General features: G+C 62.7%; 2 protein-coding genes across 2 annotated transcripts; one reads left to right on the top strand and one right to left on the bottom strand.

Annotated features, from left to right (window-relative positions):
• Positions 1–1,138: 1,138 nt before the first annotated feature.
• Positions 1,139–5,604, top strand: PTGIR (prostaglandin I2 receptor). Its single transcript, XM_004607802.2, has 2 exons — positions 1,139–2,370; positions 3,427–5,604. The coding sequence occupies exons 1-2, from the start codon at positions 1,603–1,605 to the stop codon at positions 3,787–3,789; spliced, it is 1,131 nt and encodes a 376-aa protein (XP_004607859.2). The 5' UTR covers positions 1,139–1,602; the 3' UTR covers positions 3,790–5,604.
• Positions 5,605–9,874: 4,270 nt separating this feature from the next.
• CALM3 (calmodulin 3) lies at positions 9,875–16,296 on the bottom strand. Its single transcript, XM_055145885.1, has 6 exons — positions 16,046–16,296; positions 12,845–12,875; positions 11,674–11,817; positions 11,448–11,554; positions 11,206–11,341; positions 9,875–11,111 (listed from the first exon to the last, which is right to left on the bottom strand). Exons 1-6 carry the CDS (start codon positions 16,046–16,048, stop codon positions 11,083–11,085), a joined length of 450 nt encoding a protein of 149 aa, XP_055001860.1. The 5' UTR covers positions 16,049–16,296; the 3' UTR covers positions 9,875–11,082.
• Between the last annotated feature and the right edge of the window lie 251 nt (positions 16,297–16,547).

Raw genomic sequence — 16,547 nt, 5'->3', positions numbered from 1 at the left:
AGGGGGGCATGAGGGTTTGGGAGCTGCCTGTTTCCATCAGGACCATCTTTCCTTGACCTTAGACGTGACACAACAGCAAAGAGCTTCTCTCTTTGCTGCGTGCATGTGGGGCGGAGTCCTCTGGGCTGGCCTGGGCCCTGTGCGCCCCATTGTTCACTATCAGAGCAAGGGCATGGGGAGAGGGGTGGCATGGGACCCAGGAAGCAGGCCTCGGCATGGTCTTCTCTCTACTTAACCACCCCGCTGGGAAAAAACGGGCTCTGGGAGTGGGCTTCCCAGAAGAACACATGAGAAGTTGGGGGGTCCAGGGATGAGATCACTGCTGGCACCTGGGACCCACAGGCTCACCCCGCTGGCAGTCACGAGGCAGGGTGTCAGTGCTGGGAACGTGGGGACAGTTTTAGTGTCCATCATGGCGCCAGCCCAGGCTGCCGGTCGTGACCAATAGTGATTAGCGCGGCTCGGGGTCGAGAGGTCGCCAGCACCGGGTCCCTAGCTCTTGACCTCCGGGGCCTGGGAGCTGGAAGGTAGGGAGTCAGGGGAAAGTCCCCAGACTGTCCCCTCCTCCCACCCACACATGCCCTTCCTCCTGCGCCCCAGGAGGGTTCCTGGACACGACATTCTTTCCTCTGGCCTGGCCACCTCCTTCCCCAGCCTTCTGGAAGGGGTGAATGAATCCTGGGAGCGACTCTCTCGGGGCCTTGGAAAACACTGCATGCAGGAGGAATTTCCTGGTCATTTCTCAATCCCTGGGCAGCGACTAACCCCGAGGCTGGGAGCCCAGAATAGATCCCAGAGCACACCCCCTCCCAGACTGGCCCCCTCCCAACTCCCCTGGGGAGCTGCCCCCCAAACTCAGGGACGGCTCAGTGACTCCCACTGGACCCTGGGGAGACGGTGACAAAGAGTGGGGTCTAGTGCTGACAGGTGTATGGGGAGACAGGGGAGCAGAGGGGAGGCAGGGAGGGTGGGAGAGGCCGGAGATGGATGCGTGGATGGGGGGGGGAAATGGAGGGAGAAGGTGGGAGGGAGGCATGGGGGCCCCTGGAGAAAGCAGGGGGAGGGAAGGCGGGGCAGAGAGAGGAAATGAAAAAGCCGGGGCAAGCGAGCCGGCGGGCAGGAGACATAAGTAGAGAGAGAAGGAGCAGAGGGATCTGAGCAGAACCAAGAGCCCAGCGCCCCTGAGCCCAGGAGGGACGGACTGGTCAGGGCGGACCGCAGAGGTGTGGTGAGGAGGGGCCGGGGTGTCCCAAAGCACAGGGGGAGAGAGAGGGGGAAGAGGCAGAGGCAGAGGGAGGAGAGACAGGAGCCAGAGAAAGAAAAAAGGGGAGGGGAGAGAGGGAAGGAGAGAGAAAAACAGACAGACAGGAACAAGAGGAGAGAAAGGGGAGAGGAGGAGAGAAGAGGAAAGAGCAGAGGGGAGAGGAGAGGGGGGAGAGGAGAGGGGAGAGACGGAGGGAGAGGACGCAGTGGCGGTGGGCACCATGGGGAGGGCAGCGCTGAGCCTCTGAGTGGGTCCCCGGCCCAGCGCGGCCACCCCCTCCCCTGACCCCCACCCCCGTCCACCCCTCGCGTCCAGGCCAGGCCCCCGGGGGGTGGGGGATGGCCGACTCGTGCCGCAACCTCACCTATGTGCGGGACTCGGTGGGCCCGGCCACCAGCACGCTGATGTTCGTGGCGGGCGTGGTGGGCAACGGACTGGCGCTGGGCATCCTGGGCGCGCGGCGGCGCTCGCGGCCGTCGGCCTTCGCCGTGCTGGTCACCGGGCTGGCGGCCACCGACCTGCTGGGCACGTGCTTCCTGAGCCCGGCCGTGTTCACCGCGTACGCGCGCAACAGCTCGCTGCTGGGGCTGGCGCACGGCGGGCCCGCGCTGTGCCAGGCCTTCGCCTTCGCCATGACCTTCTTCGGGCTGGCGTCCACGCTGCTGCTGTTCGCCATGGCCGTGGAGCGCTGCGTGGCCCTGAGCCACCCCTACGCCTACGCGCAGCGGGACGCGCCGCGCTGTGCCCGCCGCGCGCTGCCCGCCATCTACGCCTTCTGCGCGCTCTTCTGCGCGCTGCCCCTGCTGGGCCTGGGCCAGCACCAGCAGTACTGTCCGGGCAGCTGGTGCTTCATTCGCCTGCGCTCCGCGCGGCCCGGCGGCTGCGCCTTCTCGCTGGCCTACGCCAGCTTGGTGGCCCTGCTGGTGGTCGCCATCGTCCTCTGCAACGCCTCGGTCACCCTCAGCCTCTGCCGCATGCACCGCCAGCAGCGGCGCCACCAGGCCTCGGCGCTGCCGGGGCCCCGCGCCCGCGAGGATGAGGTGGACCATCTGATCCTGCTGGCCCTCATGACGGGCGTCATGGCCGTGTGTTCGCTGCCTCTCACGGTGAGTCCCCCGGGCCGCGGGGGTGGAGGGTGGGCAGGAGGGAAGAGGCAATGCCCCCCTCCTCCATGAGGGAACGGCCCCCCACCTCAGTCGTGTCTTTTTGGGCTGTGCCCACTTCCCAGATGGGAAAACTGAGACCACAAAAGGCTGTGTCCATTCCTGGCTGCCTTCTCACTGCTTTCCAGCTCCTCGCCTTCCCCCTCCCACAGCTCTGCTTTTTTTTTTTTTCTTTTTGGCTTTTTGGGTCACATCTGGCTTTGCACAGGGGTTACTCCTGGCTCATGCACTCAGGAATTACTCCTGGCCGTGCTTGGGGGACCATATGGGATACTGGCAATCAAACCCGGGTCGGCCGCGTGCAAGGCAAATGCCCTACCCGCTGTGCTATTGCTCCAGACCCCTCCCACAGCACTGGACCTCCCCGATGCCCCCCAACCTTCCCTGACCACCCCTCTCTGTCCACCCCCAGCCCAGCGGCTTGCAGAGACCACCCCGCACCTCAGTATCTCTAAGAGCCTCTTGGAGGCACCAGACTTGCGTTTAGCTGATCTCAGGACCTGGGTGGGTCGGTTTCTCAGCGGACAGGCTGGCTCTGCGTTCATCACCCGATCCTGGGGTCCAAAGTCAGCTCCTCTCTCAACACCCCCTGCCCACACCCCTCCGTCTGTCCTGCCTCCTCAAACTGCAGCCCTGCTCCCCAAGGCATGTGCTGCCCCCCCACCTCATTCAGCGCCTGTTTCCCCCAGGCCATGCCAGCACTGGCCGTGGGTCGAAGGCTTCTCAAACCTCTCTGGGGTACCGATGATGACTCAGAGGTGCCTACGGGCTGTGGGGGGGCCCATGTGCCCCTGTCCATCCGTCCCTCCTGCTTGCTCCTCCCTCATCTGTTTCCTGGTCTGTTTCCCTCTGAAGGTCCATCCATCCATCCATCCATCCATCCATCCATCCATCCATCCATCCATCCAGCTTCTGGCTGCGGAGAGCCAGTGGGAGGAGGGAAATGAGGAGGGGGCAGGGGGCGGGACAGCAGCCCTCACCCCCTTTCTGTGCCCTCAGATCCGCGGCTTCACCCAGGCCATCGCCCCCGACAGCAGCGAGATGGGGGACCTGCTGGCCTTCCGCTTCAACGCCTTCAACCCCATCCTGGACCCCTGGGTCTTCATCCTCTTCCGCAAGGCTGTGTTCCAGCGGCTCCAGGGCTGGTTCTGCCGCCTGCTGCCCAGACCTGCCCGGCCCGCCTCAGGGAGGACGGACCTGGGACCCCCCGCTGCTCCTGGGGGCAAGGAAGGGCACGGAGTGCCTCTGTCAGCCTGGGACGAGGGCCAGGGACCCCCCTTGCCTCCTGCAGCGGTGTCCAGCATCGGCACTGTGGGGTCTCCGTCTAAAGGGGGGTCTGCTGCCGTCTGCTCCCTCTGCTGACCGTGCCCCTTTGCCTGGTGGGAGGAGAATCTCCCCAACTCATGGCTGAGGGCTTCGGCGGGGGGATGAAACCCTAACCTTCGCCTGATAGACCATGGCCCCCTGGATTGAGTGGGAATCAGCTGCTACTTCTCCTCCCACGGGAGGGGTCCTGGGGGGGCAGGGGGGGACCTGGTACAAAGAGCAGTGCTCTCAAAATAACCAAGGGTCCTGCTTGCTCATCCATCTCGCTGTCTAAATATTTAGCGGCGGGACAGTCTCCAGCTGCTTCTGTGCGTCGATCCGCTGCTGTAATGGTCTGACTTCGTCCTCAGCCGTCAGGGTAACTGGCAGCCCACCCCAAGCCCCCAGGGGATGGCCTGGCCTTTCCCAAGCCATTTTCTCTCTCCCTCTGCCCCGTGGGGGGTCTGATATCTCCCCTGGCCTCTGACTTCTGGCAGTGGACTGGAACCCCCAGCTCCCCCAGCCCTAAGGGAAGCGGGAAGAAGGAGGTTTATTTCACTACGCGTGACGGGGCGGGGCCCAGTGGTCACCCAGCATGGACATGGAGGAATATATGTATGAGGAGGAGATGGAGATGTCAGAGAGCGAGGAGGTGGTAGGGGGTATGGATCCATGAATTGCTCCCCCAAATACAAACCAGACTCCTGGGATTTTTTTTGGGGGGGTCACACCTGGTGATGGTCAGGGCTGACTCCTGGCTCTGTGCTTAGGAATCAGTCCTGGTGGGGCTTGGGGGACCCTATGGGGTGCTGGGAATTGAACCCAGGTCAGCCGCATGCAAGATGAATGCCCTCCCCTTTGTGCCTCTGTGCTTTCGCTCTGGTCCCTGGATCTTTTCTTGAATAACTTGCATCCCCTCCCAGAGCCTGACCTCATCTCATATGTCCTTGGACCTTTCTTCCACCCCCATGCCAAGAGTGGGTACTGACTCTGCCAGATCTGGGGACCACCGCCAGAAGCCTGTCCCCACCCTGTCCCCCACAGGGTGATATCCAGTTCCCCAGCCTGGCTCCTCTTTCCTAGCAGAAAGTTCCCCCAAACCAAGGACCCTTCCAGAAATTAACTGACTGACATAGAAATAAATGTGGTTGGGGGCTGGAGAATGAATAGAAAGCACCCCCTCCTGCCCGCCCCTGTTCTGTTTTATTTCATTTGTGGCTGCCAAGTGAGGGGGAAAAAATCACACCTTGGAAAGGGTAGGAAGCAGCCTAGAGAAATAGCAGCTGACTACCTTGAGGTGCCCTCTCCACCAGGAAGTCCACCGCGTCTCACAGCAAGAAGGTGGAGGTTGTGGGTGTGGAGCCGTCTCTCCTCTCTGCAGCCCAGCTGGCTTTTGGGCTGACTCTTGGTTTCCAGGGGGCCTGAATTTCCTCCCTTGGGATTGAGATCCCAATCTGGTATCAGCTACTCCCCAGCACGGCCACCACACAAAATCCTTCCCCTGCAGAGCGGCCCACAGACCGCGACGGAGGCGCTGTGTGGCCAGCATGCGTGCTCGCAGTGCAGAAGTGGTTTGCAAAGCTGCTCTCCACTCTGCTGCTGTTTTGTTTTTGTTTTTTCCCCCCTTTCTCCCCAGTCACATAAGGGCATTTAAGAAGAACAAGTGTTTCTGGGAGAGTTAAACACGGGTGAGGGGCAACTGTGTCCTGGAGAAAGGCATCCCTTGTGGGGGCAATAAGGATGTTTTGGAATTCGGGAGAGGTGCCCATTGTACGGCATCTTTGAGAGGTTACTGAACTTGAACGCGTGAAAGCGCTCCATTCTCTGTTATGGGTACTTGATCACAATAAAAAAAAAACTTGTCAAACAAACAAACAAAACAGGAAGGTGTTTCAAACTTTTAGAAGCAGTATTGTTTAGTAATGTACGCGTCGATATTTATTGCATTCAGTTTTGGGCCACACCCTGTGGCGTTCAGGGGCGACCCCTGGTGGTGCTGGGGGGAACCACATGCAGTGCCCGGGATTCCGTCAGGCTTGGGGCGCTGCAGCTGTTCGTGAGGCATATACTTTCCTTCTTGTACTCTCTCCGGTCCCTAAACGACAACCACAAAACTCCAGAACTCTCAGTCCCGGCATTTGTCACCAAAGCTAGCATATCTAAAGGGACACGAGCCCCAAAGGGACCAGGACCACAGCCAGGGATGGCATCGTGGGGAGCACAAAGTCTCCTGAAGTTCCAGGTGGGGCCGCTAGGGGGCGCTCTGCGTCCTGTCTCTCGTTCCCATTTCTCAGCGGTGCGCAGGTTAAGGGCAGGCGAGGGTCCCCCACCTTCCTGCCCTCCTTTCCGTCCCTACTGTGGCTGTGATGATTGCAGGTCCCACAACAGGTTTCACTGTGGTGCTCCCCAGGACGTTGCATTCAGATCGTGAGGCTTGCACACTCTCGGCCAAGGTGCTTGCCAGGGAGCATGGCTCTTTCAGGCGTGGCGCTCACGCACGTTCTAATGATGATACTTGTGCCATTGCAGCGCAGCGCTCAAAAGCAACTCGATGGCTGGGCGGCCCGAGATTGCCCACAGAAGGTTGCGTTTGTGCATGAGCCCCGCCCCCAGGGTGGGAGGACTTGTAAGGGGCGGGGAGAGCACAGCTGGTTTTCTGTAGGTTCTAAGCCTCAGACCTTCCTTTACAGCCCCCAGTTGGTATAAGAGCGCTCGCCCAACTCTCTGCCACGGTGTGTTTGCCCATCACAGGTCATTTCAATGGTTGAAGCTATAGGACAGCGGGAAGACTGTTTCCCTTGCACGTGGTCGACCCTGATTCGATCCCAGCATCCCATATGGGCATCTCATATGGGCATCCCATCACCCCAAGCACCGCCAGAAGTGATTCCTGAGTGCAGAGGCAGGACTAACCCCTGAGCACCGCCGGGTGTGACCCCAAAAGCCACCCCCCCCAAAAAAAAAAAACCATGAAAATGAAAGTCAGTTCTGCGCAAGCTTTTCTGCTCTCTCCGAGGCTGGTCCAGACCCCAACAGCCCGCGCTCCTCTCTGCTGGTTGCTGTCGTCCTGCCCCATGTGAACCTGGTCCTGCTTGCCAATCTGCAAAGGGCGTCTACTGCCTGAGGCTGAGGGCCAACCGCAGGGGTTCTGCCCTGTGACCCCAGACATTCTCCCCCAAAATAGCTCACCCTCACCCCACAAACACTTCTTGACTTTCCGGAGTTGGGAAAAGTCCTTCCAGAAAGTTCATCCTTCCTGGAACAGTGCATCCCTTCTCGCTTCCTCAGGAGCAACCTTGCCCTTTGCTCAAGTGCTAATCTGGGCAGACACACCTGCCCAGACTCTTAGGCATGCTAGCTCTGTTTTGGGCTTCATGGTGGTCCCCGGGGTAGTCTGGTGGAGCCCAAACATTTGTACAAACCTTCAGCAGGTCCCGGCTCTACCCTCTGAAGGTCACAGTCCAGAGTGGACAGGGCTGGGATGTGGGTGGAGGGTGGGGTGCAGTATAGTGGGATACCCAGGAGGACTTCTTGGAGGAGGTGATGGTTGGGGCAGTGAGTCTGACTTTGTTCTGATGATTTCTTCCTTTACCCTCTGCTCATTCATGTGTACTCCCAGGAGTCCCTTCTGGGCCCAAGACAGCTGAATGCTCGGTGGGAAATTCAGTGACTGCCAGACCTGGCCTTGGTCCTCCCTTCATCCCGATATGGTGGAGTGTCCCCTGTGTAATGGCAGAAATACAATCAGCAGCAAAAACACGTTCCAAACGCTGCTGGGTGCTGAAAGTGCCCAGGCCAAGGAAAAGAGTCTAAGAGACGGGAGAGCCCAGGGCGAGAGTGGGGAGCTTGTGGGGGGGCGGGTGGTGGTGATGGTGCAGACTCTGTGGTTCATTTGAATCCTTTCGCTTCTTTCTCGCACTGACCCGCAGGAAGAGAACACATGCGCGCGCGCACACGCGCACACACGCACGTGCACGCACAGCTGCTACACGTACGTATCCCCCGAACCACACACCTACCGGCCACCCACATGGCTGCTCCCCCAGCCCTGCTCCCCTCCCGCGTGCTGTGGCCACTGCCCCACCTGCTGGCCGTGCTGGGAATGACAGCTGAGAATGGCCCCAGCGTCTGCCCCAGGATCTGGCGACTCTAACCCGGGGAAGTGGAGGCGAACCGAGATCTTGGGATCTCCGGCCGCCTCAAGGAGAGATTGTCTGCGCGCCACCTTCTGGGGTCCGTGCTGGAACTTTCTCCCTGCCCCACCCCTCAGAGCCCGCCCTTGTCCCGTGTCCGCCGATGCCATGCCAGGGGAGGCTCCAGAGAAGTCTGTTAATAAAGGACAGGAAGCCGCCGGTTGGGGAGGCTGCACGAGGAAGGCACTGGCTTTGCGTGCAGCTGACCTGGGTTTGAATCCCCTGCAGGACAAGGGGTCACTCCTGAGCACAGGGTGGGAGTGGGGGGTTTGGGGGAGTTGGTCCCTGATCACCGCCAGAGACTTTCCCCAGACCAAAAAAGAAAAAAAAAAAAAGGAAAGTCTTAATAACTTAATAGTACAGAATGTCTGGAAGGGGCAAGGGGCGCAGAACAAGGAAGGAAGCAGCAGTACTGAACAGGGGCTCAAAGGTGCATTCTGGGGCGAGGGAGGGGTCAGGCCCAGTTCAGCCACTTCATTTTCCACTCGCAGTGTCATCCTGGTACCTCTCCCAGGCCCTCTGCCTTGCATTCAGATCTTCAAGTAAAAAAACATATTTTGGTTATTGGGCCCCACCTGGCAGGGCTCAGGTACCATACGGGGGTTCAGGGATTGAACCTGAGTCAGCTGCAAGGCAGGGCAAGTGCCCTGCCCACTGTGCTATGGCCCTGGCCCCTTGCCAGCAGCTGTTGGTGCTGATTTATCTTAGCTGGAGCAGGTGTAGAGCTCACGGTGCTGAGGTGGCCTTTGAGACCCTGCAGGTGAGGTGTTTAGGTCTCCCAAGTAACAACACTCAGGATGCCCTGGGTCCCTCTGAGATTCGTGGCCAACCAGATTGGGGGTCCGGCGTGAGGGTCCCAGGCGGTGGCTGAGGTGTAACCCCAACGGAGCTGGCTGTGTCAGGGATACAGGGTTGTGCCTTGTGATACTTGGAAATGTTATGGGTGGGGAGTTTTAGCTTGTTCTTTTTTTTTTGGGGGGCACACCCAGAGGTGCTCCTATATCGTGCCCGGGATCACATACAGGGCACATGCCTTTCCCACTGTTCTAACTCTCCAACCCCAAGTGGGTGTTCTTTTTTTTTGGCGATGCTCAGGAGTTACTCCTGGCTCTGCACTCAGGAATTACTCCTGCTGGCGCTCTGGAGCCCATATACAGTGCAGGCGATCAAATCTGCAAGTTAAGTGCAAGACAAGTCCCCTACCTACTAGACCATTTCTCCAGCCCCTTGAATCCCTATTTTAGAGATAGGCATGTAGAGGTCCGACAGAGCCCACTTGAACCCCATTTACCCATTATATTCCTGCAGCGCCACTGCCTCACCCAACCCCCATCCCCCAGAGATGGCAGAGCCAAAGGAGCTGGGGTTCTAGAAAAATAGGCCCCATGCTCCCTACTCCCCTCTGCCCCCTCAGCGCTGGGGTCTGGAGGTGGAGCCACGCAGGAAGGCCGCCCCCCCCCCCCGGGCTGGCCCTCCATGCTCAGGCCAGATGAGCGGCTAGGGGTGGGGGGAGACAGTCTCTGCCTGACTCCAGGGAGTGTTGGGGAGGGGCCCCTCTGGCTGTGCAGGACCCCAGACTCCTTCTCCCCACCCTGTTCACCTGGGGGGAGGCAGGGGCTGGGCTCCCCTGCAAGGGGGCCTGCCTGCAAGATCCCACTTCCCAAAGCCCCTGCTGGCACCTCCTCACTCCCACCGACCTACTGTGCCCCTTGTGGGTCTGTGTGCCCCCTGCCTCACGCATCAACCTCGGGGCCCTGCCACATTCCCAGACAACCTTCCGAAGCTTCTGTTCAGGCCTCACACTGACCCCGCCCCTATTCCTCACCCACAGGGGTTGGGACTCGAACCCTGCCCCCCTCCGTCCCCCATGCAGAGGGTGCCCAGTCCTGGGTTCACCTGGGTGAGGCAGGGTGAAGGCCGCGCCCGGCCGTCAGGGGAGGAGACAGTCAGGCCGTCACGGATTTTATTGGAAAACAGTGATATATATTTTTCTTCACAGCTTGAACTGAACACGATATTGCCCGGTTTAAAAAAAAAAAAAATTCAAAACGAAACACTCCGAGAATGCCCACAGCCTCATGCCTACCTGCCCTTCCTCAGCTCCGGGGCGGGTCCCTGCCCCAGGGGGTACCTGAGGGTGAAGGAGGGGAGCCCCAAAGCTGGGCAGGCCCAGGAAAAACCACCGACCGACGATCTGGGGTGTGGGGGTGTGAGGGAATGCAATGAAGGGGGGAGGAAAAAGAACCCAAAAGGACGAAGGCTGAAGGGCCCACATCGACACACTTGTCCCAGAGGCAGAGTCTGAAGCAAGCGAGCGGATGCATCATGCTCTCCGCGGCGTGGGGGCAGGCAGGCGGGGGAGGGGGCAGAGACAGCAGGACAGGGAGGGGTGCTTATTGCAGGGGTGTTCTCAAGAGAGCCTGGTGGGGTGCACTGTCCCTCTCCCCACCCTTCAGCGGGCCCAGCGCGGTGCTGGACACAAGTCAGGCTGGGGGGGAGGGGGCGGGAAGACACACGCGGGGGAGCGGCGCGGTACAGAGCATCCAGCCCCGCCCCTGACAGGGATGCGGCCGGCGGGCAGAGCAGGGCTTACTTAGCACCAGGTAAGGAGAGAACAGCTGGAGTGTGGGGCCGAGGCCTGGATGGCCACAGGTGGGGTGGCCACCCCGCCCATCGCCAGGAAAACCCCTGGGTGGTCATAGAAGCGCAGTCGCAGGGTTCTGAGTGCTGTCCCCTCGCTTGCCTGGGCCCGCTGCCCCCAGACCGGGCGGTGGCCAATGCCCCCTACCTCGGGGCCGCACGCGGCAGCAGCAGGCAAGGCTCTGGCGCCTGCGTGACGGCTGGGTCCCCCCCTGGCAGCCACCCCGGCACCCCAAATCAGATGACAAACGAACGGAGACACAGGGACAGGGCGCGCCCCCTCACCTTTGCACCCTGGCTGGAGGAGGAAGGCCGCGGGGAGTGGGGGAAGGACAGAGGCAGAGGGGGGCATGGAGGGAGACCCCGGAGGAAGGAGAAAGAGCATTCATGCAGCTTGGGACAAATCTTTTGTGGCTTTATCAGATTCTCAGTCAATCGATTGGTGTTAGCGAGAACCGGGCGCGGGGGTGGCAGAGCGCGAGAGGAGGTCCAGGCCGGCACGGCCGCTGCCCGCCCTTCACTTCGCGGTCATCATCTGTACAAACTCTGCAGAGGGGGGACAGGAGGGCCTCGGGGTGAGGGGGCCGCCCTGCTGACCCGACCCCACCGCCCAGTCCCGGCAGCCCGGCCCCCTGCTCACCTTCATAGTTGACCTGCCCGTCGCCATCGATGTCAGCCTCCCGGATCATCTCGTCCACCTCCTCATCCGTCAGCTTCTCCCCGAGGTTCGTCATCACGTGACGCAGCTCGGCGGCACTGATGTACCCGTTACCATCCTGCCGGGGGCGTGCACAGAGACAGCCTTGAGCCCGCCAGGTGGGGGTGCCCTTTCCCCTCCCAACCCCCGCTGGGCAGGGGCCACTCTGGGCTGGGCCCGCTGACCTTGTCGAAGACGCGGAAGGCCTCTCGGATCTCCTCCTCGCTGTCCGTGTCCTTCATCTTCCTGGCCATCATGGTCAGGAACTCGGGGAAGTCGATGGTGCCGTTGCCTGCAGCGCCGGGAGGCAGAGGGGGGGCTCGGGGCCTGGCCCGCCAGGAGCCCCCTGAGCCCTGGGGAGTGGAGCGGGGATCGTGCGGGGGGTGCTGCCCACCCACTCTGGGGGCTCACCGTCCGCGTCCACCTCATTGATCATGTCCTGCAGCTCTGCCTCGGTGGGGTTCTGGCCCAGCGACCGCATCACCGTGCCCAGCTCCTTGGTGGTGATGGTGCCGTCCCCATCCTTGTCGAAGAGGGAGAAGGCCTCCTTGAACTCTGGGGGGATGGAGACGTCAGAGCCGGGGGGCCTCTCCTGCCACCCACGGCCCCCGACTCTGAGGGCAGGGTCCCGCTGCAGGGGCCGGAGGGTTCCTGGCTATGCAGGGGTGACTGCAGAGTATGGGGCTGGCGGCCGGTGCGTGGGGGGGTGGGGGAGGGGAGGGGGGCCGGCTGCCAAGCCCGGAGGATGCAGAGCTGGTGGCGCTGAGTGGGAGGGCCACAGCTGGGGGACGGGGGGTGGGGGGGAGCCGCAGAGAAGCACGCGGATCCTGCCCTCCCACTGGGCCCATTTTGGCACCTGGACAGCACGCCCCAAAACCTCCCGGGAGCAGACGCCTGGCAGCCTAGGCAGCCTAGCCGGGGGAAGCACGCCCCCAACCCCCACGAGTCTGCGGGTGCAATGAGTGGAAAGTGGATCGGATGTGTGGGTCCAGCTAGGGCAGAAGTGGCCTGGGGGACAGTGAGAGTCTGGCTGGGAGGTCTCCCAAGGCCCAGCGCAGAAGCTGATGGTCTCTCTGGGGGGCAGGGGGATACCCTCTTCTCCTGTTCCCTCGGAAGCTGGCCCCCGGAACCGGTCGCAGAGCCCTCCTGAACCCAACAGCAGAGCCGTGGTCCAGGGCGCTGGGGGCGGGGGGTCTCTGCCCCACCTCTGAACTGTGCCTCGCGCACTCACTGGCCTGGGCAGAGGCCAAGCCTGAATGGGGGCACGGGTGCGGGGGAGAGTCAGATGAGCTGCCCGCGTGGGGGTGGGGGTGTCCCTGTAGGCCTGGGCTGATCAGGCGTCCTTCAGGCCTCCAGGCAGCTGACCCAAACCTGGAGCACTGCCAAGTTTTCTGTCTGGTAAAGAGCCTGGAAGTTTTGGGGGGCTTGGGCGGTGGCGTGCCGTGTGGGCACAGGCATGGCCCATCACCCCAGCAGCCGCACGGGCAGAACTGGCCAGGCCCAGGAAGATGACATGCCCCTGGGGCGGGGGGTCCCCCAAGGGCCTGTCCCTACCACTGTGGGGCCAGTGGGGCCGGCTCACCTGCTATCTGCTCCTCGGTCAGCTGGTCAGCCTGCAAGAGCCAGAGAGAGAGAGAGAGAGAGCGGTCAGCGGGAGGCGCGCAAGGGCCAGAGACTGGGGGGCCCCCGGGAAACACCCGGCTCAGCCGTCACGTGTCTCAGCACTGACACTGCCAATGGTGGCATCCCGGGAGCCCCCGAGGCTGAGAGAAGGAGCAAGAGCCCCAGAGGCTAATCCAGGCTTCTAGAAGGTTCCTCACTGAAAGAGGACAGTCCCCGGGCAGGGCCTTGGGAAGATTCTGGGCGTTTTCTGTGTCACCTATTTGAAGGTACTGGGTCCAGGCCGGGTGGAGGCTGCTGGCAGTAGGGTCTCCTCAAGTCCCAGGACGGGAGAGGACAAGAGGGGATGGAGGCACCAGGTCAGCTCCCTGCCACAGTGCTCGGCGTGGGTGCCCTAGGCCTCCGGAAGGAGCTCAGTGGGGCGCTGCCCCACCCCAACCAAGGTCTGGGCAGCAGTGAACGAAGGACAGGCCTGACTTGGGTAAATTTTGCTGAAGGGGTGCAGGCACCACCCCCATCTCTGGCAGATGGGGTTCAGGGTTCAAGCTTGGAACTGCAAGGCCTCCAACAAATCACCTTCGCATCCTTCTATCAAGTGGTTCTGGGGGCAGCACCCCACTCCTACAACCATCCACTGAAGAAATGGGCTAAAATGACTTTTTAAAAATTCTTGCTTTTTGGGTCACACCCAGCAATGCACAGGGGTTACTCCTGGCTCATGCACTCAGGAATCACCCCTGGCAGTGCTCAGGGGACCATATGGGATGCTGGGAATCGAACCCGGGTCGTCCGCGTGCAAGGCAAACGCCCTCCCCGCTGTGCTATCGCTCCAGCCCGTAAAATGGTTTTTTAAAGGAAAGGAAAACCTGAGGGGAGAGGTACTTGGGCACTTGAATCCAGCCCCAAACAGGCAGACCGGTGGTGGAGGCAGGGAAGATTCCCGTTCATTCTGGAACAGTCTGAAGGCTGCAGCGAAGGCGGGGCAATGCTGCTGGCCCCTACATGCCAGCCCAGAAAGCCAGTGCTCCCCGCACCCCATCCTCCCTTCCAGGGACCCCCTGGAGCCATGAACCAAGCAGCCTTGCTCGCTGATGGGGGTTGCTGTCCCTCCCCTGAGGATTAGGGGAGGCTCCAGCTGCCTTTCCACCTCCTCACGCACCCCCCCTCCATTCCCAGTGCAGTTCAGCCCCCCTACCCGAGACCGGGGGAGGAAGGGATATTCAGAATGCATGAGGGGGCAACAACGCTGCCCCTCATTGGAGCCCTCAGACCCAGCCCTTGTCTTTCAGGGCCCTGGCTGGGAACCCCCACACCCCCAGGCTTCTGGCCCTGGCAATGTTCTACTTCACCTAAAACTGGCTCACCAGTGACGGGCCTGTCTCTGCATCCTTCTATTTCCCAAGTTCCTTCAAGGGGCTGGGGGAGATAATCCTGGGGGGCGGGGAGCATAGTAGCACCCAGCTGGCAGGGTTGAGGGGAGCAGTGCGTGGGGGAGAGGGTGAGTGGGAAACCAAGGCTGGCCCCTCGTTGGCCAAGGAGGCGGCACTGCGCTGAGCCCAAAGTCCAAGGCTGCGCCCAGGGCCGGTCCCACCCAGCCGCGGCTGATTACAAAGGGAAAGAGAAACCAATTGGGGAGAAGTTCGAGGGTCCCGCCATGGAGGGTTCCCTAGGCGAGGAGGCTGGGGAGCAGCGGGCGGGGCGCGAGCTCTGTGGGAGCCGATGTTGGGGAGCTGAGAGCAGCCCCGAGGGGGCCAGGGACGCGCCGAGCCTGCGGCTGGGGCCGGCAGCGGGCTGCAGTCCAGCACCCACCCAGGCACCCAGGGTGCCGGGATACCAGGGAGGTCCCCCGCCCCCACCCCCAGGCTCCAGGAAGAGGCGTCCGATTGTCGCCGACGCCACACTGCGCCGCGCTGTCATTTGGCACCAGGCGGAGCTGCAGCGCACTGCGTGGGGCTGGGGTGCGGGCGAGTCCCCGCACTCAGTGCTGGCACCCGCGGCGCGCTGGGGCTGGTGAGGGGCGCACGGTTCGAGGCTCCGGGCGGGGGCACCCCCAACTTGCACCCCACCCCCATCTCCTGCGGCTTCAGTGCGCAACGGGCCGGGCGACTCCGCCCACCTGCTCCCCTCCACCCAGCCCGCAGCGGCCCCGGGAAGGGGACCGCTCCACAGTCACTTCTGTCCCCCTCGAAGCCCACTCCCCACCCCCGGGGTCGGCCTTTGTCCCCATCCTCTCCTCGACACTTCTAGGGAGCTCCGCACCTCCCATACCAAACCTGGGACCCCCTCGCTGCCGCTCATTTTCTCCGCCAACACCCCCACCCCCGTTCTCACCTCCCACCAGCCAAACGCAAGGAGGTGGCAGAGGGTCCCACCCGCTCCTGCAAACCCCTCTTTTCCGGGAGCCGAAGGGACCCCCCTCTCCTCCCTAAATCTCATCTCCCCCTTAGTTCCACCACCTGAAATCATAGAAACGTCAGAACCTTCTCTGGCCGCCTCCACCCGCTCACGACCCCATCACCCAACCCAAGGCCTTCCTCTCCAAGTTTGCACCTTGCCCTCCTCCTTCTCCCTTTACTGCAGCGCCGGTCTGGGAAGCACCCCCTCCCCTTTCGCCCTCCAGGGTCTGATGTGCAATAGGGTTCCCCCTCCGCTGCGCCCCAGGTGGTAACCCAGCCCACTCCGTCTCCTCTCCGGGTCGCCCCCATCCCCGGCAGCCCGGCCTCCTCCCGGCGCCCCCCACCTCCTCTGCATCCTCTTCTCTCAGGACCCAAGCCCCCGTCCGAGTCCCTGACCCCCTTCCTCAGCCCAAGTTCCTGAAATCGGCCCCCGGAGCTCCTGGAACACCCAACCTCGGAGACTCAAAGCCCCAGCGTGGGTTCAAAAGCCCGCAGGGAGATCCCGACCTCCACGAGGGGTGGTCAATGCCCCTCTGAGGGTCTGGCTGCCCATCTAGGGGGCGGGGGGTCTCAACGCCCCCATCTGGTGCTAAGCGTCGCTTTAGGGGTCGGGGGTCTAGACCTCCACCTCCGGTCTCTGGTGCCCCTGATCTGCGGGGAAGATGGGTCCCAGGGCTCCGGTCCGAGCCCCTGGCCTCCTGGGGGTCCTGCCCCCGGCGTGCCCACCTAGAAGTCCCCAGCAGGGATGGTCCCTGCCCCTCACTCACCATGGCGAGGTTAGGGGTGTCCGGAGCGCGGGGATCAAGGTTCCTCCGGCGGCGGCAGCAGCTGCAGCAGCTCGAGCTCCGCCGCGCGTCCGCGCCTCCAGACTCACTGCCCGCAGCGCGCGCCGCCGCCGCCGCCGCCCGCCCCAACGGTCCCTCAACGGCCGCCGCGCGCGCCCCGCCTCGCCCGGCCCCGCCCCGCCCGGGCCGCGCGCCGCCGCACTGCGGAGCCCACGGATCCCTCCGCGCGCCGCGCCGCCGGGCCCGCGCCTAGCTCGCGCCGCCCAGCAGCCCCGGGCTCCCCGCCGGCCGCGCGCGCGCGCGTTCTCGTTGCCGAACTACTTTTTGCCGCCGCGCGCCCCGCCCCTTGGGGGGGGCCCTCGCGCCTCTTCCCGCCCCGGCGGAGGGGTACCGCTCGGCGGACCGTGAAGCGACCCTGTGAGAGCCGCGGCACTATTGGTCTGGGTCCCTAGCGGAAATGAGAGCGTGGCTCCTATTGGTCCAG

The sequence above is a fragment of the Sorex araneus genome, chromosome 8 (assembly GCF_027595985.1).
Source record: "Sorex araneus isolate mSorAra2 chromosome 8, mSorAra2.pri, whole genome shotgun sequence".
Taxonomy (NCBI): domain Eukaryota; kingdom Metazoa; phylum Chordata; class Mammalia; order Eulipotyphla; family Soricidae; genus Sorex; species Sorex araneus.
Note: the sequence above shows the minus strand (reverse complement) of the source record. Positions and strands in the feature narration are given on the sequence as shown.

Coding starts and splice junctions, on each gene's coding strand:
- PTGIR (XM_004607802.2), top strand. CDS start 1,603: ATGGCCGACTCGTGCCGCAACCTCACCTATGTGCGGGACTCGGTGGGC. Junction 2,371..3,426: donor TGTGTTCGCTGCCTCTCACG/GTGAGTCCCCCG, acceptor CTGTGCCCTCAG/ATCCGCGGCTTCACCCAGGC.
- CALM3 (XM_055145885.1), bottom strand. Junction 11,342..11,447: donor CCTTCCGCGTCTTCGACAAG/GTCAGCGGGCCC, acceptor CGCCCCCGGCAG/GATGGTAACGGGTACATCAG. Junction 11,112..11,205: donor CGGGCAGGTCAACTATGAAG/GTGAGCAGGGGG, acceptor CCCCCTCTGCAG/AGTTTGTACAGATGATGACC.